Here is a 21,474-nt window from a genome sequence, read left to right as displayed (position 1 = left end):
TGGTGGTTGTTACAAAAGGTAACTTCGAATGTAGCGTGAAATCTGCAAAAAAAATTCTGAAATTTGAATGGAGAACACAAAAATTGAATAGTTTACGTCAATAAAAAAGAGAAAAATGAAGCCAATGTGTCTCGAACCTAGGACTTAGAACAGCAATCCCACTGTTTATCCCATTACATATTACACTACATGCATCTCTCACCTCAGTGAATGAGATCAACTATATGATAACTTTTTCCCCATTATATTCTTGTGGAAAAGTGACAAATAGCAACTTTGACCCTCTCTCGCTATAAATTTAAATATTCTAAAAATTTATTTATTTGTTAAGAGTTCGGAACAAATTTATTATTGAATATATAGGAAATCAAATAATTATGCATAATCGCATAAAAAAATGCTGAAACAATGAAAAGAAAAAAATAGTTGCCCAATAGAAAAAGTCGAACCCATACCCCTGCTCATTGAGTTATCCTCACTTTCAAGTTTCGATCGAAAAAAAGGTATTTAATCGCGTAACTCGCACCGTTTAGTCGTATTTCGAAGTTCTATATAGTATTAAAGATTAAGTTACATTATGTACAAAATAACTTTTTATTGTTATTTGATTTTGATAGCATTATTAGCTGAATATGAAAAATCTCGTAGAAATAATCATTTCATTCAGACATAAGTATTGGATTGTTTCCCAATAAGCATAATAACACACGTTTCATATTATAATTTATTTCATTTCTGTACAAAATTTAGATAACGATATCAAATAAAAAAAACTGTGGCCTTTTTTTACTTCAAACTATCATGAAGTGTAACCAAATTGGGTGAGTATTCTTGCTATCAGTATGACATGAAAAAGTGAACGACAAAAATTGAAGATATTGTAGTTAACTCGGATTTTTTTAATTGCAAACACATCTATAATTTGTTTAAATATCATTTATTATATCAAAATCGAAAAATTCGTTTTTGGAAATCTTTGAATTTATGAGAAGTTCTACAAAGACACTTACAAATATAGCGTTTGCAATAAAAAGGCTCTTTAATCTTCTTCATCCTTGCTCAGAAACTTCTACTGGTTACCTTACGGGTAACCTGCAAAGCTGCTTCCAAGGCATCGGGAAAATAACGTATTTTCGTGAGACTACCTTTCTTTAGGAGAATATAATTTTCCATTTGGAAAATTTAAAAAGTGAGATGCGCAGGATTCGAACTTTTTTTAAAAGTTGATTTAAATGAATTTTAGTGTGGAATATAAGGATAATATCATATTTAAAATAAGAATATACTAGTTTAGGTGGTATTAATTTTTTCGATAAATTTGAGAGTATGTACGTTTAGGGCATGAAAAGTGTCAATTCGCTCAGCGAAAGCTGAGCTAGCTTCGTTCTCGAAAGAATAAGGAAGGAGTGAAGGAGAATGATACAGAAGTTGACACATTCATATCATTTCAACAAATTTTGATCAAATTGAAATTCAATAAAATTCAATTCAATTCATATCCTTCAGTCAGTACATTGATATCCTTCTGCATCACAATGATAACTCGGCATCAATAGTTCTACAACTAACTCAGAAAAAACAAGATTATTACTTCCTGCTTACAGCTTTTAAAAAGTTTCGATGATAAAAATCACTCTACTTTCGTTTATCGACATATGGTGATAGTAGGTAAACATATTCTTATCGATATTAATAAAAATATTTGTACGAAAATCTTATCCAATTAGAGAGTTATTCATAAAGTATATGATAATTATAATTACTTTATCTTTGTTTTATCTTTGAATAAACAATTTAATTTAAATTGCATAATATTTTTTGGTTGAAAGACAGGAAACTTAGTTGAGTTTGTATTATTTTTATCGTTTAATTCATCGTATCAGTGAGTGATCCAGATATTTAAGATATTTAGAAAAAAAATTATTAATTTGATTAATAAATTTTAATCAAAATAGCAAAAATCTATTTGATAGCTGTAAACAAACAATAATTTTTATTTCAAGCAAAATCACTTATTTTCATCTAAACGTATAAAATTGTCAATTTTATGAAAATAAATTGAAAATCTCATGAAATGTAAAGGAGAGTAATATTTTTCAATTTTCTTTTTTTCTTTGTCTCAAATATTTTCTGTTGGGAATTTTCTTGTTATCAAAAAATAATTTTAATATTTGTTTATTTCATTACATACAATAAAATTTTAAAAACTCTATTTCTTCACAAGAAAATTTTTTTCCTTCATATGAAGAAATATTTTGTTCTGCATTTGATACTGAGTCTAAATCTCGATTTTTGAATTTTCTTCTTTCCAAATTTCTTTTTTCCAAATTAGAAGTTTAATTCAAATTTTCAATAGTTTATATATTTTCTCAAACCGTCTCAGATTTTCTCACTTTTTAGGGATTTTCTCTCAAAATATACAAAAATAGTAATATCAATACATGTGTCTAATATACTTTAAACCCATCGTGACAAAATTCAAAAACGAAGAGTTCTTCTCTCCAAATTTTTTTCAAAATCAAAAAAATGAGATAAAAAAGCACGTTTGGAAAATTCATTTTTAGCATTTTAGGAATTTTCTCACTTTTCTTCCAAATTGACATCCTTACTGAAATCAAATAAATCAATTAATTTGAAATCTTAATTTAGAAAAATAAGCTGGATTTCAGAAATTTATTCCACCTTTTCAAAATAATTGAATGCTCTCTGAAACTTTGGTATTTTTGTCAAATTTATGTTAAGTGAAGAACTTGAGCGTGCCCAAAACTTCCATCCACCATCATTTCCATCCGAATGGATTAGGAATCGAACCAATCCTAAGAATGATACAAAAATTTTTGTTTTAAAAGTGGAACAATTCCTATCTACCCAAATTGATGTAAATTCAGAGCAATTTCTTAAAAGTCAAAACGAAATACTCATATTTGGCACTGATAATGAACAAAGATCTATATGTATTCGCGTCAAAAATTTTCTTCCATTTTATTATTTAAAATATTTCGGACAAAAAACGGTTAACAATGAGTTAATTGATGAGGCAATCTCTAAAGCATTAACTACATTCCATTATTCTATCGTTAAAATGGAAATTGTCGAAAAATACAACTTTATTGCTTACGAAGAAGAAAAATCACAATATATCAAAGTATACACTAAGGATTACAATGATTTACACAGTGTTGATGACTCAATTGAAGCATTCGAAGGCCTTGTAATTCCATATGAACATTACATCACAACAACCACACGATTTGGAACCGAAACAGGTATCCACACAGGAATATGGATAGATTACAGTCCATCTAACTACAAATTAGTTCCAATCAAAGAAAGAATCACAACAACAACAGTTGAACTTGAAATAAACTACGAAGAACTATGTGTTACACCATTTAATGCCGAAATTCCTAACATTAGAGTCATGATTTACGATTTTTTCCTTGATAAGAATGAAAAACAAATAAATGCAACAGCAATCATCAAAGAAGGAAACAAAGAGATCTGCAAACCATCATTTATAGTGAATAAACCAGAACCAGACCTTCAAAACTGTTACTTTTTTGAAAATTCAGAAGAATTAATGAAATCTTTCTCCAAATTCATAGATGACACTGATCCAGACATAATTATATCATTTGGAAAGCGATATCTATCATTATTCAAGACTTCTTCCGGAAGATCTGTTAATAAATCTCTGAATATCGTTGGACGTGAGTTTTTATCATTCATTCAATACCCAGAGTTCATAAAACAAAGGTCTTCAAACACTTTGGAAGGTTACTGCCACGAAATACTCAACAAAGAAATTCCAACCTTAAAAAATCCAACTTTTTCACAAAATCTGCCATGTAAACTAGTTTACAACGTTTGTCAGAAACGGTTAGACGGTTTGATTGAATTAATTGATCATTACAAGTTTGTTGAGTCCACAGTGCAGATGTCTAGCATCACATTTGTTAGTTTGTATCAAAGTTCGTTTAGAATAACAACTCAAATGGTTTTGTCAAAAATTTTGGAAAAGTGTCACACCCGTAACTTTGTAATCAATTCCAATGATGACAGCCATAGCAGTGGATTAAGAGGAGGCAGTGTTATTGAGCCGGAACATAAATACTACAAAAATAGTTTCACTTCATTTTTTGACTTCCAATCTCTTTATCCTTCATTGATTATAGCGAAAAACATATGTTTCTCAACATGTCTGCCAAAGAGTGACGATTTGGCTGCAAATAAAATGTATTATAGAAGTAATTATTTGTTGAAACACGGAAAAGATGTTGATTCTGATGAAATAGTACAAAATATTCAGAAAGAATTGGATTTGTTCAACAAAAATGATTCAGAAATTTCCAATTCTTTTGATAACAATAATTCAATTGAAAATCAAATGAAAAGTGACAATTTACGAAAAAGTGACACAAGTCAAAATTACAATTCAACAAAAATTGATGAAAATAGAAGTAATGATTTATTGAAAAGTGACAATTTACCAAAAAGTGACAATTTGACAAATCAAATTTTAGCTGATGAAAATAAAAGTGAAATTAATCAAACTATTAATAAAATAATAGTTGATGAAAATAAAACTGACAGTTTGATAAAAAGTGACAATTTGACAAATCAAAGCAAAATTTTGAATAAAAGTAGCAATTTGGATGAAATTGAAGTTCATCAGATTGAAGGATCAGAAAAGGATGAAATTCCATTTTTGAAGTTTGTTTCAAAAGAAAAGAGAGAAGGAATATTACCAGAGATTTTGAAAGATTTGTTGAAATCAAGGGAAGAAGTCAAAAGTCAAATCGAAGAACTGAGGAAAGAGAACAAACTCAAAGAGATAGAAGTGCTTGATTGCAGACAACAAGCAATCAAAATTGTCTGTAACTCTGTTTATGGATTTACTTCGTTCCAAACATTTGGAATTGACCAAATTTCAGCTGAAATTACTAGACAAGGAAGAGTTTATCATTACATGGCAATGCAGTTCTTGCAGACAAAGAATTACAATGTAATCTATGGTGATACTGATTCTTTGTTTGTAAATTTCGGTTCTGACGATTATTCGACAGTTTATCAGAAAAGTTTACAAATTTGTGAGGAAATGAACGAAAAAATTTTCGAAAATCCTGTTAAAATTAGGCTTGAAAAGATCTACAAGAACTTCATTATCTTTTCAAAGAAACATTACGCAGGAATAAGAATGGATTTGCAGCCAAATGAAATTGATATAAAAGGAATTGAAACAGAAAAAAGTGACAGTTGTGAATTTCTGAAAGATTTAATTTTCCGGAGTTTATCAATTATTTTACAGAAAACTTTTGATGATGGTGTTAATTTTGTCAAAGAAATGATGACAAAAATGTATAATGGAATGATTCCTTTGAGTGATTTCATTATACAGAAACAACTCGGCCAAAATATTAATGAATACAGAACTAAAACAGTTCAGTGCGAAGTTGCCAAGAAAATGATAGAAAGAGATAGGAAAATTTTACTTGGAAAAGGTGATAAAATAAGATTTTTGGTTTACAAAGGAAAGAAATTAACTGATCCTTTGTATTCAAGAGCTGATGAACCTGTTTATGTTGTTAGTTGCTTAAAAGAAATAGATTATAACTACTACGTCACAAAGTTGATTATTCCTACTCTTGAAAGAATTTTTATGGTGATCAACGTTGAAAAAACTGAAAAAATGATTAATTTTTTGAAAGAATTTAATAAGAAAAATAGAAAAACTGGCATCAAAAAGGCTGATAAAAGTCTCAAAAACGAATATTTGTCTAAATGTGAACAGTGCAGGAATTGTAGATTTGATGATATAGAATGCATATCCATAGACTGCGATATCTGTTTGCAGTTGACAAAACTTAGATACGAACCATGAACTAATTTTATCATTGTAAATTACTTATTATATATTTATGATCTTTTACTTTTTGATAATGAGCCTGCCTTGAAGATATTCAATGGATACTATACATATGCAAACACTCTATATTATTTGAAATTTTTCTCAATCTTCAATAATGCCACCATTTTATTTCAAAAATATATAGAAACTAAAATATAGCATTCTTTTGCTTCTTTCATACTTAAATAATGCAAAATTTACTATTTTTTTTCAAAACTTCCCACATCCAAGAATTGCCAAGCTTGGCAATTCGTGATGAGCAATATTTGCGTTTATGGACGGCAAGAATTGCAAAGCCGAGCATATTGTTGCCAATAAGGCATTAAAAAATGATGTAAACTATTCAAAATTGAATACTTACGCCTTTTATCTCGCAGTTTACAACTTTTTAATTTTCTTGATGAGTGGCGGTCTTACTGTTGATCTTGACTATTTTGCTAAAAATATTCAAACATTCATTGATCAAGACAACTTTTATGATGTCGTTGAAAAAGAAGACATCCCAAAAGTTTTAGAGAAAACAAATCTAGATTCAACTACCTTCAAAACTCTCCTTTCGCAGGGTAAATCAAAATATAATTCATCCAAACTATATAACATTGTTCGAAAGTGCGCTGTTTCTATAAGTTCATTTGAAGATGCACTTAACGTTCTCAAAACTTACAAAGATATTCTTAAACTTAAATCATCTGGTAGCTTAATTGACTTTTTATATAAATACAAGACGGAATGCATTACGAATTCTCAAGAAGTTTCGAATTTCCAAACCGAAATTCGAAATCTCAAAAATAAGAATGATCAATTAGAAAATGAAATCTTAACACTCAAAAATGATAATGACAAATTACGTCAATCAATCAGTGAATTTGCAAAAATTTCTGAATTACGTTCTAATTCTAATTTTGATACAGTTTACAATTTCCTTAAACAACTTTCAGATGAAGGCGATAAACTGAAAATGTCAATTTCGTGTGCAGTTGGATTAAGTGAAAAGAGAAATAGATTTGGATCCACTCCACTTCTTTATGCATGTTATAAAGGAGATCTTGAATTGACAAAGTCTCTTATTGAAGGAGGTTGTGACAAAGATGCAGTTAATAAAGGCGGAAATAATTGTTTGCTTATAGCATCATTAAATGGACATCTTGAAATTGTGAAATATTTAATTGAAATTGGTATTGACAAAAATTGGCAAATAACTAAAGGATATAATGCAATTCTTTTGGCATCACAAAAGGTCATCTTGAAACAGTTAAATATTTGAACAGTATTGGTTGCGATGTAAACTCTAAACAAACCGATAATGCTAATTGTACTTACTTGGCATCATTAAATGGTCATCTTGAAACTGTTAAATATCTTGTTTCAGCTGGGGGAGATCCAGATAAAAAAGATAGACATGGATTTTCTCCATTAATTGTTGCATCAAAAAGAGGTCATCTTGAATTAGTTAAATATTTCATTCAATGCGGATGTAATAAAAATGATAAAACAGGTGATAATAACTCTTCTCTTCATTGGGCAACGTTAGAAGGTCATTTTGATGTTGTTGAATATTTAGTTTCAATTCATGTTAATCTTAGTGATAAAAACAAGAATAGAAAAACTCCACTTGATTATGCAAAAGAAAAACAAAACGAAAATGAAAACTATAAAAAGATCATGAATCTTCTTATTCAAGAAGGTGCACAATAAATATATCAATAAATTTTATCCTTTTATAATTAATTCACTGCATATAAACTTAACAAACAACATAAATTTTTAATTTTAAATAGTCCATATTATATAATTAAGGGTGCACTTACGCCCCTATGACAGGGCCTTCAATTCAGACGTTTAAGGTTAAATTTCAATGGCGCTTCACGCCACTTGTCAAAAATTTGAATTAAAGTCAGATGGGCGTAAGTGCAGCCTTAATTAAACCAAATATGATTTCATTTCCATCTCGAATTTCATTTAAATTTTCAGTCCCTATTACATACAAAGCCATACAAATTAAAATTGAGAATCGGCGCAGATTGGTGCAAAGTGAAAAAAAAATTGACACATTAAATTTGTTTTTCGCTGTTTTTGCGTCAGCAGTTGATATCCAACTAAAATCAGGTATAAATTATATCACATCTCCTATTGAGATCACTGAAAATCATACTCGCATCATTGGTGATAAAAAAACGAGATTAGTTGGTGGCATCAAATTATCAAATTGGGCTAAAGTATCAGACAAAAGTATTTTAAACAGATTAGATGAAAGCATTAGAAGCAAGGTATATCAAATAGATCTTAAAGAATTCGGTATTACAAATCTTCATCCCTTTTACCCTCGTGGATTTGGATATGCAGCTCCATATTCACATAACCATTTATATATTGATCAACAACAAATGAACATCGCCCAATATCCTCGACTTGGTGAATTTATAAAAATTTCTTCTCCAACAGAAGCGATATCAATAGAAAATGGCGTTGGAATTAATGATTCTCGCATATATACATGGCAGTATCATCCTTATATCATGGCATGGGGATATTGGAATCACGGTTGGAGTGGATCGACTCAGAGAGTCACCAAAATAGATAAAAGTAGTCAAACGGTTTACTTTGAAGAAGCTAGAAATACCACAGTTGCAAAATCCGGCGATTCAATTTTATTCTTTAATATCCTTGAAGAAATTCGATATCCAGGTGATTTCTACATTGATAACGAGACAAAGATCCTTTATTTCATACCATTTGACAAAATTAATTCAAAAACCGAAATATTTTTATCAAATTTAACTTAACCAGTTATACGAGCCAGGAAAATAAGTGACATCGAAATTCGAGACATTACTGTAGAATCAACATCTCAAAACGGCATTGAATTAGCAGGCTGTTCAAACGTTATTATAGATAATGTAAAAGTTTTCAATATTGGCATCACTGGCATTGTTTTAAGTGGGGACAATATTAAATTACAGAACAGTGTAGTTCATAATACTCTTGGTACCGCAATTTCGATGACAGGCGGAAACAGACTTACTTTAACAAAAAGCAACAATTTAATTTATAATTGTGAAGTTTATTGGTTCGGAAACATGTCAAGAAACTATTTCCAAGCCATTTCATTAGGTGGCGTTGGTCATACAATACGTAATTGTCTTCTCTACTATGGCCCACACAGTGCAATTGGATGGTCCGGAAACGATCATATAATTGAATACACTGAGATGCATCATATTGTTCAAGAAGCTAGTGATGCAGGCGTTGTATATTCAGGACGAGATTACACGTATCGAGGCAACATTTTTAGGAATAACTATGTCCACGATGTCAACAACTCTAACTTTATCATGGGATTTTATTTCGATGATTGTATACATTTTCTACAATATTAAATATGCACTTCTGATAGGAGGAGGCAGAGATTACATTGTTAGAAATAATGTGTTTATTAAAAATACTAATGCAGTCAGAACTGATTCGAGATGTGCTAATGGAAAGAACCCTTTGATGATGAAGAATCATTTAACATTATCAGAACGATATTATAAAATCAATGGAAATCCAAATGTCACAGGATATTTACCTCCATATTCAGATAGATACGAGAATATCTCGAAGATTGATGATTACTATAAGCGAAGGACCGTCGAATATCCATTGATTCCTCCTTCAGTTATTTATTCATATAATGCTTTTTATAATAACACAAGGAAATTCCTCAATCCATCAAATATGAATGAAGTTTACTTCGACAATAACATTGATGCCGATGAATCTGATTTTGCCGATTTTGCTAATGGAGATTACTCCATCAAGAAAGGGTCAAGACTTAACAAACTTGGTTTTGAACCAATTGACATGAACAAAATCGGACTAATCAAGGAAAGTGGAAAAGGAAAAATTGTTGCAATTTCCATTGTTGCTGCTTTATTTATTATTGCAGTAATTGCCATAATAGTAGGAATTATTGTTTCCAAATGCAAAAGCGATGAGCACTCAACTGTGACCAAATCAGTTGATGCTTAGCAATAAAAACTTTTTTTTTTCATCTTAATCACCAAAACAGTTAAAATTTTTGATGAATTGTTAAACAAATATGACATATATACATAGTAATATCAGTGATAGAATATATACACAATTATATTCGAAATAAATAATTTATTTCTTCACCCTGAATTATAATCTTATTATTATGCTTCATCACATTCTTCTATGTGCCAAATTATTTCTAGAATTTCTCTTAATCAATTATTATTTTAAAATTCCAAATTTGCTTGGCTAGTCAGTATAACACGGCATCTAAAACTTGAATATATATGTATTAGCATAATGAATGTTTCCCAAACAGAAAATAAAATTGAGCACAATATAAAATTTTGCTTATTTTTTAAATTCTGCATTCACTTAAAAACGAAATGTACTGATGACTTATTTGCATTAAAGTTTTTTGAATCTCGATGATTTCAAGAAATTTGAAAAATAATTCGTTACATCCGTAATTTTTAAATTACAATATATTTTACACTTGACATCACATGTAGATATAAAATTGCTTATTCATCACAGCAACCGCAGCACCAGAAAATGCAGAATAGGCAGTCACAAATATCCCACCGATACCGCCCTCCTCCTCCTTCTTATCTTTCTTCTTCTTCTTCTTTTTATCTTTCTTTTCTTCTTGAGGTGGTGGATATTGGCCAGGTGGATATTGGCCTGGTGGGTATTGACCCGGAGGATATTGACCAGGTGGTGGAATTGCATACTGACCTGGTGGATATTGACCAGGTGGCGGTGGTGGATATTGGCCAGGTGGCGGGTATTGTCCTGGTGGTGGTGGTGCATATTGACCAGCCTGTTGAGGTGGTGGTGGTGGAGGCTGGTAATTTGCTTGCGGTGCATTAGCAGGTTGACCGTTTGCAGGTGGTACTTGATATGGATACTGAGCTGGGGCATCATATGGAGCTGGGCTACCTTGAGAAGGCGGTGGTGGAGGTGGAGAATCCGTCATTGTGAAATTCTGATAGTTAATAAAGTTCAGAAATTTTTAAAATGTCTTAAAAATATTACAATTGAAGTATGAACTTTTGTGATAATTTATAACAAAAAAAAAAAAAAAAAAAAAAAAGGTAGTGGGGCTTCCAGGGGCTGCGCCCCTTCTAGCCCCGAAGATGTTTAGTATAAATGAAGTTTTTATTCGGAAAATTGTTAGTCTTCTGGTGTGAATTCGGAGGACTCTTCTTCTTCCTCCTCCTCTTCTTCCTCTTCTTCGTCATCGTCGGCGTAGTGGAGGAGGACGTAGTTCATCCAAATTCTGTATGGACGTCCTGATTTGGATTTAAATGAGATGGACATATTTTGTGTGAGTGTTATTTCAGTTTCGATAAAGAGTTGGTGTGCTGGTTTGAATATATGTTCGACGTTGGAGAATTTGTGCAACTCATCTTCTCCCAATTCTGTATTGATACAGACTTCGATGAAGTCACCACTGAGAATGTCTTCACCTGTGGGCATATCCACAACAATTAAATGAACGACACAATAGTTGTGAAATTCATTAGTAGGAAATACTGTTGCAGGCGTATTATATGAGGGGAAAAATGTTTTTTCTTCCCCAAATTCATCTGCTACTTCATCTTCATCGTATCCGTTGTTAAAAGCTTTAAATTCATGTACAATTTGAGCAAATTGTTGACGGAGATTTGGTGGCATACGTAAGCAAGCTTGTAACAATGTCCTACCTTCCACACACTCAGCAAATATGGGAAGGTAGGAACATATAATGTCCGTCAATTGGTCCTGGTTGGGGACCAATTGACAGAGTTTTGTGTATGCCGTTATTGTTTCTTTAACGGTATTTGTGTAGATACGGTTATATGGAGTATTTCCCTGGTTGTTAAGGGAAAAATACTCATCCGATTGTAATTTCAATCTTGACCTCAACTCTTTGTTCGGTATTCTTTGGTCTATTCTTAGAGCTGTATTTGTTCGTGCGGGCTGTGGTTTTAAAACATTCGAGTCAAGTTTTAATTGCTTCGAATTGGATGTCGATTTGAATTGGGAGTCTTTTGAGTTCTCCTGAGCTTGGTTCTGTATTAAAGACTGAATAGCAGTGTCAGCTTCTTGTTTTTCGAGATAGTATTCTATTGAATTGGGCTTCACTGTTCGAGACGCGTACATTATGAAAAATGAACTGTTTTTTTCGGACCACTCATAGAAAAGTTTGAGATGAACCGTTTTCGTCAACGGTAACCCCCTCTATTTTTTTATTTTATTTAATAGTTACCGTTGGAAAACCGTTCCATCTCAAATATTGAATGAACTATAAACGTTTTTTGTTTTCTATATATGCTTTTTTGTCCAACGGTAAAACTTTTTGCACAACGGTTTTTGAGAGTCATCGCCGTTGACCGAGTAGTTTTTTGTGCTGAACAAAAAGTGTCATATAAACATCTGTCAAAAACCGTTTTTTACTTCACTTAAAATGCCACGTAAGCTACGTAAGAATATACGTAAGAGGAAGAGAGCATTGAAACATCCAATAGTAAAACTGACACCACAACAACAGTTGCAACAACAAATTATGAATGACCCCACTATGTTGCAACAAATGTCAAGCAACCCTATGCTTTTAAACCGAGTTATTGGTGCACAGAGTGGAGGTTTAAGAGCGGCACTTTTAGCGAAAATGGCAGGCTATGGTGGAGCTGCAGACGGAACAGCTATAACCCTCAAAGTCAAATGAATTTGAGTTCACTCAAAAATCAAATAACAGATGTCAAAAAGTCAAACATAGACATACAGAAACAAATAAGTGAAAACGAAAAGAAACTAGAATATGACAGACACACAAAGAAACTCAATGAGTTAAACGTAGAGAAAAAGAAGAAAGAAGAACAACTGAAAGAACTAAGTACAGAGGAATATGCGAAAAAAGTGTCAGAAAAAGCAGCAGAAGTAGCAAAAATGGAAAAAGGTGTTTAAATTTGAAAAACCATACTACTCAATATAAAGTACTGAAAGATGAAGAGATAAAACAAAAAGCCCTGAAGACATATATGGATAGCGATGAGTATAAAAAAGAAGTTGAAGCAAATGTAAAGGCAGAAAAACTTTTACAGTTGCAAAACCAAACCGTACAGTATGAAAACTTAGCACAAGAAAGTAAAAATAACGACGCAGCCATGCAAAAGGCAATGAAAAGCGCAGAATATATAAAAGCTAACAATGACTGGTTAGATGCCCAAGCCAACGCTAAAGCAGCCCAACTTATAGGGTCAATAAGGACAAAAATACAAGCGGATGAAGACAGTTCAAATGAAGCTTTAACAAATGCTGACTTTAAGAACGCCTTCGAAGCTCTTCATAGTAAGGTGAAACTAGTGAACGACTTCTCATCTGGAAAGAAACTGAAGTCTGAAGGTTTCGACAAAGAGTTAAGAGAAGTAGCACAAAATATGACGAAAATAACAGATGCAGCAACGAGACAGGCAGTTCAAAGTGCCTATGACGCCGTTAGAGCAACTGTTGTGGAAAGTCAAGAAAAAGAGTTACAACAGACCAAAACAGACCTAGTAAATGCTTTCTTAAAACGAAAAGTCAGGTAGGACATTACGCTGCAGATGGAACATATGTGCCAGCTGGTGGAACTTATATACCACCAAACCCTCCAAGAGAAGCACCTGCACCAGGACTACCTAAAACATTTACATCGTCACATGGACACAGACACAGGCATGCACAAAACCAACACAACAACCAACCAACCAGCACAACAACCACCTCCACAACCAGCACAACAACCAACACAACAACCAGCACAACAACCAACAGTTCAAAACCTGCACAACAACAACCACAAACAGAGCAAGGACATAAAAGAAGTAGAGAACAAGGAAACCAAGAATTCTTAAAAATGCTTAAAGAAGAGTGTGGTTTCCCAGATACTATTGACTTTAGTGACAGATATAAAGAAGCTATTGAAAGTTCAAGGATGGAAATACTGACCCGAACCTATTTAGCTTTATGGCTCAGCACCAAAACGGATATAATCTCAAACCTGGAAAATACAAGCTCGCTAAGGGATATGATTTAATAGCATATCATCCAAATGACATGGATGAATTTACTCCGAGATATTTGATGTCAGAGCTAAATGACAATTCAACTTTCGTCATGAAACGCGTAAAAAATAGAGACGGAACGAAAGAACAAAAGCTTATGAATGCGGATGACGTAGATAGGGAAATTGTTGAAAACGGTCTCGGAATATATGAAATGCCAGCAGATGAGGTACAAGAAACTCCACAGGAAGAAGTTCAGATACAACCAGACATGGAAGAAATAGTTCAGCAACAACAGCTAGAAGAGCCTGAAGGAAACGAACAAGTCCTCCTTTGGAAACTAACTTCACAGAACTAGATGAAGATTTGGAACAGCCGAAAAATCTTGACCCTCAACAAGAGTATGCGGAGAATATGGAATATTTCCAAGAGTCTAAAAAAAATTCGGCTGACATAGTAGAAGAATATCGAAAAATGTTTGCCGACATACAAAAGACTCCAACACCAGATGAAAATATTCAGCATAGAATGGAAGTACTGAAAGAAAATGTACACAAATACAACAACCCTTTTTACTTACGAGCATTTAACGTTCAATCTTCGGATGAACTCGGTGAAAATAAAAGGTTAAATTTCAAGAAAACATATAGAAATGAAACATTGTTTAAAGTTCATTCAGAACCTAACCAAGATGGAAACAAACCTACTTTTGTTTCTGCAGACGATGGAACTACAATGAGATGGGGTCATAAAGCTAACCGGATAGGTGGTTCATAAACTTACAACCTCAATTCCAAGAAGTTGTAGACGCAATGGAAGTCAATGGTGAACCAGATATAGCTGGTATTTTAAGCGCGGCTTTAATGCCATTGAAAGATATGAAACATGCAGATATTTTGGACCAGTATGAAATGAACATGGCTGATGGAAATATAACACCTGACGTTCTAGAACATTTATCTCAAAGAACTACACAGAACCATAGAGATGGTATATTTGGTGAAGAGTTTAGAAAGAAAGTTAGGGACAGAGAAGGAAGAGAACCTATTGTACATGACCTTGCAAACGAAAGTTTACAAAATGTCATAAAAACTTACTTTGCAGACAATGAACCGAGAAGGGATGAATATTTAAGAAAACTCAAATGGACAGTACCAAATGAAATGTTAGTATTGAAAAACATGTTCCTTGACAAAATAAAACCAACTACAGAAATAAACGACGCAAGACTGAAAGATTGGGTAAAAGCTTTCCCATTCACAAAAGATATAGTTGGTAACATGGAAAGAAAACCAGAATGGCTACAAAAACATATATTTGGAAACGAGCATATTCCATATGGACAGGCACTGTTTGAAGAGCTTGAACCGGAAACTCAGGAAAGAGTCATGCAAACAATACGCGAAGACTCAAATACAGACTATGACAAACTCTTTCTAGGATATAGGTTACCTGAGATGGGCGACCAGAGCCAAAAGGCAAAAAGGACATGGAAATTTGCAACATACTAGATGAACATAAAAAGATGCAACAACTTCAAGCAGAGGGCAATGAAGGAAAAAGAAGAGTTAAAAACTCAGTCAGGAAGAAAGTAAAGCTTGGTCCACGTGGGTTCTATTATGACATATAAATCCAACTATTCTATATTTTTACTCATATGAAATGTACGCCGCTCAGAATATAACGCCAACAGTTTTGGATGCTATGAATGGAAATGTTTCCGAATGGTATAACGAATGCGACAATGCCATTAGAAGGTCAGAAATAGTTCCTGGAACTTACGAATATACAACTGCTGTTTCTTATGGAAACGTAGGTGAGTTTGGAGAAGGTTCTTCAACAACAGTAGATATTGCTTGCGACAGGTTTCATATAATTTCTATTGACAACTCTTTCTTATACGTGGAACAAGACATTGAAATAAAACCTTCTGCCAAGTTGTCTGACAAGAAAGGTTGCAATGGAATTTTCTATGTCGGATACCAATATGCTCCAGAAGTTTTCATGGGATATAAGATATATTCTAACTCTGACTTAGTTCAAACAGTAACATGGGCAAACTATGAATGGTTCGCTTTGAGAAACTCAGTACAACCACAAGCTAGAGAACAAACAGACCAGTATGCAACTATTGAGAAAATAAGAAGACTTGACCCTAACGTTCCAGGAGTTTATGTTAACCTTTCTGGACAAACTGCAGCAGCAGTAACCAAAGTAAAACTGAAACTTAGAGTTCCTTTGTCATCTTTCCTCATCTTCAGGTTTTTAAGATACTTGCCAAACTGGGCAGGAAAAATTTCTATCGAACTTACTCCAAGCAAAAATAACTTAGTCATTGCACCAACACAAGACCCATTCACTCTTACAGAAGTAGTGGGAACAAATAAAATGTCATTCGCCGACTTTTGCAAAACAAAGTTGACTTAGACTTTGGTTTCTCAAACCTCAACACTGAAGTAAACTATTATTTCAATGCTGCTGGAGATGCTTGGGACCCAGTTAAGTTCACATGCGAAAAATTTGAATGCAAGAGAATAGAAAGCAGACTTGCAGTCTATATGTTGGACCCAGATATTTCAAATGCTTTAGCTGCCAAATATATTGCAGTTCCACTTATGTTCCCTATACACCAAATATCTGTCAAAGACTTTGCAGGTGAAGTTGGAAACCAAAGTGCTGACCCAGGTGCAAGAACAGATATTGCTTTAACAACTGCAATGAAACATGCAGATACTATGTTTGTACTGTTCAGACGAACTATAAATGACTATTCTTGTTTCTACAACCCTGGTATTAAATATCATATAAACATAGATGGCAAATATTATCCAAGAGAAGAATATTCTACAGTTGAGGATATGAGGTCATACAACTTGACATTAGATGCTATGAACTTTAACAACAACTTCACAACAACCATTAACCCTGAAATGCAAAGTTCTATTATGCCATATGTGAAAGTATGGACTCATACAGGAGGTCAAAAAACTCAATATACAAATGGAGACCGTTCAAACTTTTGGCTTGGCATTCCATTTGCTGACTCAGAAGACTTTATGGGTGGTATTTCAACTGTTGGTACAGTTCAAATACAATATACTGGTGACAGAGACGGTCCAGATGAATTGAGAGCAAAGAAGTTTACAAAACCAATAGCACTTTTCACGGAAGATGCTCTTTTGAAGATTCGTTCGATGAAACCTGCTGGGGCTCCTCAGATTGGCATAACGACAGCTTCCATCGAGCAGATTTTGGCAGCAGGTCAGTAAGTTGTTCTTGAACTGACTTCTCTCCGTCAAATATTGACAGTACGCCAGTTTTGACATAATATTGTATTATAAACTTACCTTTAGAAATATCGGTCAGTTTTGTTGTTATATTTTTGTCTGCTTCAAGAACTTTCACCATTTCAGTTATACCAACTTTCTTTGCTTTATGAAAATATTTTGGTTCAGCAAAGACTGCTATTCTATAACATTTTCCATTGTTTGTGTAAAGAACTATTCTGTCAATGAACTTGTATTGTTTGTGTGTGTAAACTTTGTTCTGCTTCAATTCGAAGAGATACTCAAATACGTCCATCTTTTTATTCTAAGTAAAATGTCATTTCCGAAAAATAGAAGCGTAAGTGTTTCAAAAGGTTTAATGGCGGTGGCAGATGTGAAGTTAAATTCACCAACTCAAACAAACAGTCAAAGTGTTGTTGTCAATGTCAAAGACAGAGATGTTGAAGTGGGGAAACCATACGAAGACGAAGATGGTATAACAATAGTTCCTGTAAAAGAACAACCAACATATCCTGAAGTTAGCAGAGACTTAAGTTCTGTTGCAGATATTCGAAACGACTACCAACAACTTAAAGACAAACTTAAAACTCAGGAGAAGATTTGTCAAGCTTTGGGTATAATGTTAAACTTGGTCGAACACAACCCTGTAAAAGTGAACTCATATGTCATTGCACCTCATGAAGTTTTGAAAGAACTATTGAAACTTTTGACAGAGGCAGACGATATAAACATCAAAGAAATAGAACCCGACATTGCTTGCTGTGGTGTTTCATATAATGTCATTGACAAGATATACGTTATGAAAGGAGGTGAAACGTTGAACTTAAAATATAGTTTCCCAGACGTCATAAAAATATTTGACGACCACAACATTTCATTAAAATTTATTTGCTAAGTAAATGGCAGAAGACATAGTGGTTTATACTATTACGACTAAAAACCCTGAGTCATATAATTCTATAACAACAAACTTACAAAGTCCTCAAGGACGATATTGTAAACTAACCTTAAACACAATGACGACTAAAGCCTGTTTTGCTCTTTTGACACCAGAAGACTTTATTGTTGTGAATGGTAAAAAATACTCTTTGAAGATACTTACTCAGATATACCACCAACAGGTTTTGTTGACTTATTTAATACTTTAAGGACGGATGTAACATGTGCTGCAACTAGAGCAGGTTTCATTATGTTTGGATGTCCGACTGAGTTTACTATAAACGATATGAGCTATAATACAAAACTTATATCTGGTTTTTACTACCAACAGTTTCCTATAACAGGAAAAGGTGTCATACAAGGTCTATCTGTTCCATTGACTTTAAGCACACCTATTTATATATTGTTTCAAACTTAGGTTCAAAGTGTTATTCGAATGTCGACAGAAACTATTATGACCAAAAGATACTCATGCGTATAAACAACACTTTCTCTGCTGGTTTGCCTATTGTTCATTCGAATGCAGTTTTCAAGCTTAGTGAACTCAAACACTTTAGCAAACATAAACTTAACTTAGTTGACGCAAACTTTGTTCCTGTAAAACTTTTATGTCCTATGTATTTGTCAATGACGGCAGAAAGTTTCGAATTGGAAGATGCAACTGGTGAAAGTATTGTATTACAAGAACAACTTCAACAACAAATAGCTCAAGAACAACAAATGCAACAACAAAGTCAAGAATAAAAAAAATATTTTTTTATTTTTATAAAAATGTACAGAATAGATGTTTCAGATTTTTATGACTTCCAAGCTTCAGAAATATGTGTCCATTTAGAGACTATAACAAAGCAGTCGAGAATTTGAAACGTTTAGTCATTTATGTCGACTCTGCCCAGAATGTTATGTCATGAAAGAATGGGATGTTGTCTTTAACAAACCAAGAGCGACAATAGTTTCAGAACAAGAATGTAGACAGAAACTTAAGAAAATAAAAGTTGTACAAGTTGGAATGAAGATGTTAGATGCTTGGGATATCTTATTGTCAAAGTTAGAAGATTTTTCAGTTCGAGGTATAAAGTTCTATACACCTTCTCCAAACTTCTATTCTATCTTCACTGGATATAAATACGAACAAGTAGAATGGAAAGAAAATATTATAGAAGCTTGGTTAGACCATGTCAAAGAAATTATATGCAATGGAAACGAAAAGAGTCTATGAGTATATCTTATGTTGGTTTGCAAACATCTTACAACATCCAAGTGCTAAAAATGAAACTGCTCTCATTATAATTGGAAAACAAGGAACAGGTAAGAACACTTTCTTTACAGATATTTTGTGCAAACTGTTAGAGGTTATTCGAACCCTAATATGACAAACTTAGAAAACATCTGCGGTAAATTTAACTCTTCAATAGAGAATATGAAACTTATAGTTTGCAATGAACTTCAAAGTATAGATACAACAAAAGTTTTAAACTCAGATGCTTTGAAGAGTCTTATAACAGACAAAGTTGGAGTTGTTGAAAGAAAGTATAAAGACCAAAGAGTTTGTGAAAATGTTGCAAACTTCATTATGGTTTCAAACAATGCGTTCCGATGAAGTTAGAAAGTTCTGACAGAAGATATGTAGTTGTCAGAACGTCAGATTCTCATATGCAAGATACAGAATATTTTGACGACTTAGCAGAAACTTTGACATCTGACTTTTACAACCACTTGTTCTCATATTTTCATGACATTAGATATTTCTAAGTTCAATCCAAGACAAATTCCACATACCGAAGAGAGACAAACATTGTTAGAAGCAAACAAGAGTGTATATGAACTGTTTATAGATGAGACTAACTTTGAGTGTTTAGATGAAAGGTCATTGTACGATCGTATAAACAATATTGTCAAGAATATGGTTATATGGCAGCGTCTAAACGAACATTCTTGGCAAATGTCAAAAGTCTTTTAGATGTTCAGAACGGCGTATATACAAAGAAAAATTTTTCTGAGTAAATTTAAAAAAAAATATTTTTTTATCCGATAGAAAAGATGAACAGAAAAATTAACTTTTTACATAGCGCCAGACCCTTCTTGCCCACATCTTTTTAAGCCACAATATATAGACATAGAACTAAATAGAGAAAGCGAAATTCTACAAACAGAAGAAACATATAGAGACCTAGATAACGAAAATGGATATGCGCTATTCTGGTTAGATTGTCCTTATGAAATGTATGAAAAAAAGGCTTTATATGAAGAATATAGAAAATATTGTCATGAAAACGATATAAGACCAAGCTCTAGAGAAAAATTCTATGCTGGTATAAAACATCTTTTCGAAGTTCGGAATGGCAAATATAGAAAGAAATAATTTTTCTGAGTAAATTTTAAAAAAAAATATTTTTTTATCCGATAGAAAAGATGGCAAAATTCATCTCAGTAAATAAGTACATGACAGGAAGTCAAAGATAAGTTAGCTCCATTCGCATATTTGAATGTTTACTTCTATAATTTTGAAAAGTCTACATTTGACAAAATTTGGAACATTGCACCAGTTAAGTTTGCTGTTGTTAGAAAAAGTGGTGCAACTTTTTGAAGACTTATACATTGACGGTATGTTGACAGTCAAAGAAAATTTTGACAGAAAGTTCTCAAAACTTCGAAGAAGGTAAAGCATACAAACTTGTTATACCTTATGAACCAAAGAAAGCAGACGACTATGAATATTATGAGTCTAAGATAGTTGAAGTTCAAGGTAAATTGGGTAAAAAGATTTTAGAGTCTAAGCCAGTGTTTGCCCCTAAAGAGGAAGAGAACATTGACATTGACCCAGAAATGTTCTAAAAATAAAATTTTATTTTACATGTCAAATTTCTTTTTCTCTGGAACTGGTTCAGGTTCTTTCTTCTCTTCTACTTTCTTTTCTTTCTTTTCTTTCTTTTCTCTCTTCTTCTTCTTTTCTGGTGGAGTTATGTCAAATTTCTCAGAACCATATTTATGTAAAAGTTCTTTGTCCTTTAATAGCTCTTCTATTCTGTTTTCTATTTCATCTTCAAGAACAGCGCATGTGCCTTCTTTTGCATTCTAAGAACTTTTGTTGGACTTCATCTTTCCAATCGGCGTCATCTCTGTCAACAAGTCTGTCATTGACAAATTTTAAGACTGCTCTTTGTAATGTTTTATGGTTCTTGTCATATTCCCAGAAACAGAACTTTAGAACAAATTCACTTTCTTGTTTACACTATGTAAGATTTTATGGTCGACAGATGTTTTGCTGTCGAAAAGTTTGTCTCGAATATAG

The 21,474-nt window shown here is 32.8% G+C and overlaps 8 protein-coding genes and 4 pseudogenes across 12 annotated transcripts, besides 3 other annotated features; 9 read left to right on the top strand and 3 right to left on the bottom strand.

Annotated features, from left to right (window-relative positions):
• Nucleotides 1-2,744: 2,744 nt before the first annotated feature.
• TVAGG3_0043000 (DNA polymerase zeta catalytic subunit family) lies at nucleotides 2,745-5,881 on the top strand (the record flags this gene model as incomplete). Its single annotated transcript, XM_001322763.1, has 1 exon — nucleotides 3,083-5,881. One exon carries the CDS (start codon nucleotides 3,083-3,085, stop codon nucleotides 5,879-5,881), a length of 2,799 nt encoding a protein of 932 aa, XP_001322798.1.
• A 427-nt stretch (nucleotides 5,882-6,308) lies between these two features.
• On the top strand, nucleotides 6,309-7,664 carry TVAGG3_0042990 (EP4 subtype prostaglandin E2 receptor binding; the record flags this gene model as incomplete). Its single annotated transcript, XM_001322762.1, has 1 exon — nucleotides 6,309-7,172. One exon carries the CDS (start codon nucleotides 6,309-6,311, stop codon nucleotides 7,170-7,172), a length of 864 nt encoding a protein of 287 aa, XP_001322797.1.
• Nucleotides 7,665-7,701: 37 nt separating this feature from the next.
• Nucleotides 7,702-7,828: a mobile genetic element.
• Nucleotides 7,829-7,839: 11 nt separating this feature from the next.
• On the top strand, nucleotides 7,840-8,691 carry TVAGG3_0042970 (secreted protein-related family; the record flags this gene model as incomplete). Its single annotated transcript, XM_001322761.1, has 1 exon — nucleotides 7,840-8,691. The coding sequence occupies one exon, from the start codon at nucleotides 7,840-7,842 to the stop codon at nucleotides 8,689-8,691; it is 852 nt and encodes a 283-aa protein (XP_001322796.1).
• A 565-nt stretch (nucleotides 8,692-9,256) lies between these two features.
• On the top strand, nucleotides 9,257-9,919 carry TVAGG3_0042960 (secreted protein-related family; the record flags this gene model as incomplete). Its single annotated transcript, XM_001322760.1, has 1 exon — nucleotides 9,257-9,919. The coding sequence occupies one exon, from the start codon at nucleotides 9,257-9,259 to the stop codon at nucleotides 9,917-9,919; it is 663 nt and encodes a 220-aa protein (XP_001322795.1).
• A 508-nt stretch (nucleotides 9,920-10,427) lies between these two features.
• Nucleotides 10,428-10,904, bottom strand: TVAGG3_0042950 (uncharacterized protein; the record flags this gene model as incomplete). The annotated part of the gene is made up of 1 exon (XM_001322759.1): nucleotides 10,428-10,904. One exon carries the CDS (start codon nucleotides 10,902-10,904, stop codon nucleotides 10,428-10,430), a length of 477 nt encoding a protein of 158 aa, XP_001322794.1.
• Nucleotides 10,905-10,994: 90 nt separating this feature from the next.
• Nucleotides 10,995-11,092: a terminal%2Cinverted (terminal inverted repeat of Maverick-3 transposon ID:TVAGG3_0042730).
• Nucleotides 10,995-21,474: part of a mobile genetic element that runs on past the window's edge.
• Nucleotides 11,102-12,073, bottom strand: TVAGG3_0042940 (uncharacterized protein; the record flags this gene model as incomplete). Its single annotated transcript, XM_051220802.1, has 1 exon — nucleotides 11,102-12,073. The coding sequence occupies one exon, from the start codon at nucleotides 12,071-12,073 to the stop codon at nucleotides 11,102-11,104; it is 972 nt and encodes a 323-aa protein (XP_051105788.1).
• TVAGG3_0042930 lies at nucleotides 12,582-13,536 on the top strand (annotated as a pseudogene). Its single transcript has one exon. A coding segment is annotated over exon 1 (955 nt).
• Nucleotides 14,371-15,231, top strand: TVAGG3_0042920 (annotated as a pseudogene). The gene has a single exon. A coding segment is annotated over exon 1 (861 nt).
• On the top strand, nucleotides 16,515-17,145 carry TVAGG3_0042910 (protein of unknown function, DUF4106 family; the record flags this gene model as incomplete). Its single annotated transcript, XM_051220801.1, has 1 exon — nucleotides 16,515-17,145. A coding segment is annotated over one exon (631 nt), but the record flags the coding sequence as incomplete, so codon positions are not given.
• On the top strand, nucleotides 17,602-18,138 carry TVAGG3_0042900 (protein of unknown function, DUF4106 family; the record flags this gene model as incomplete). The annotated part of the gene is made up of 1 exon (XM_051220800.1): nucleotides 17,602-18,138. One exon carries the CDS (start codon nucleotides 17,602-17,604, stop codon nucleotides 18,136-18,138), a length of 537 nt encoding a protein of 178 aa, XP_051105786.1.
• TVAGG3_0042890 lies at nucleotides 20,595-21,017 on the top strand (annotated as a pseudogene). The gene has a single exon. A coding segment is annotated over exon 1 (423 nt).
• TVAGG3_0042880 lies at nucleotides 21,033-21,312 on the bottom strand (annotated as a pseudogene). Its single transcript has one exon. A coding segment is annotated over exon 1 (280 nt).

This window comes from Trichomonas vaginalis, chromosome IV (genome assembly GCF_026262505.1).
Source record: "Trichomonas vaginalis G3 chromosome IV, whole genome shotgun sequence".
Lineage (NCBI taxonomy): Eukaryota > Parabasalia > Trichomonadida > Trichomonadidae > Trichomonas > Trichomonas vaginalis.
This window is presented reverse-complemented; position numbering and strand designations above follow the sequence as displayed.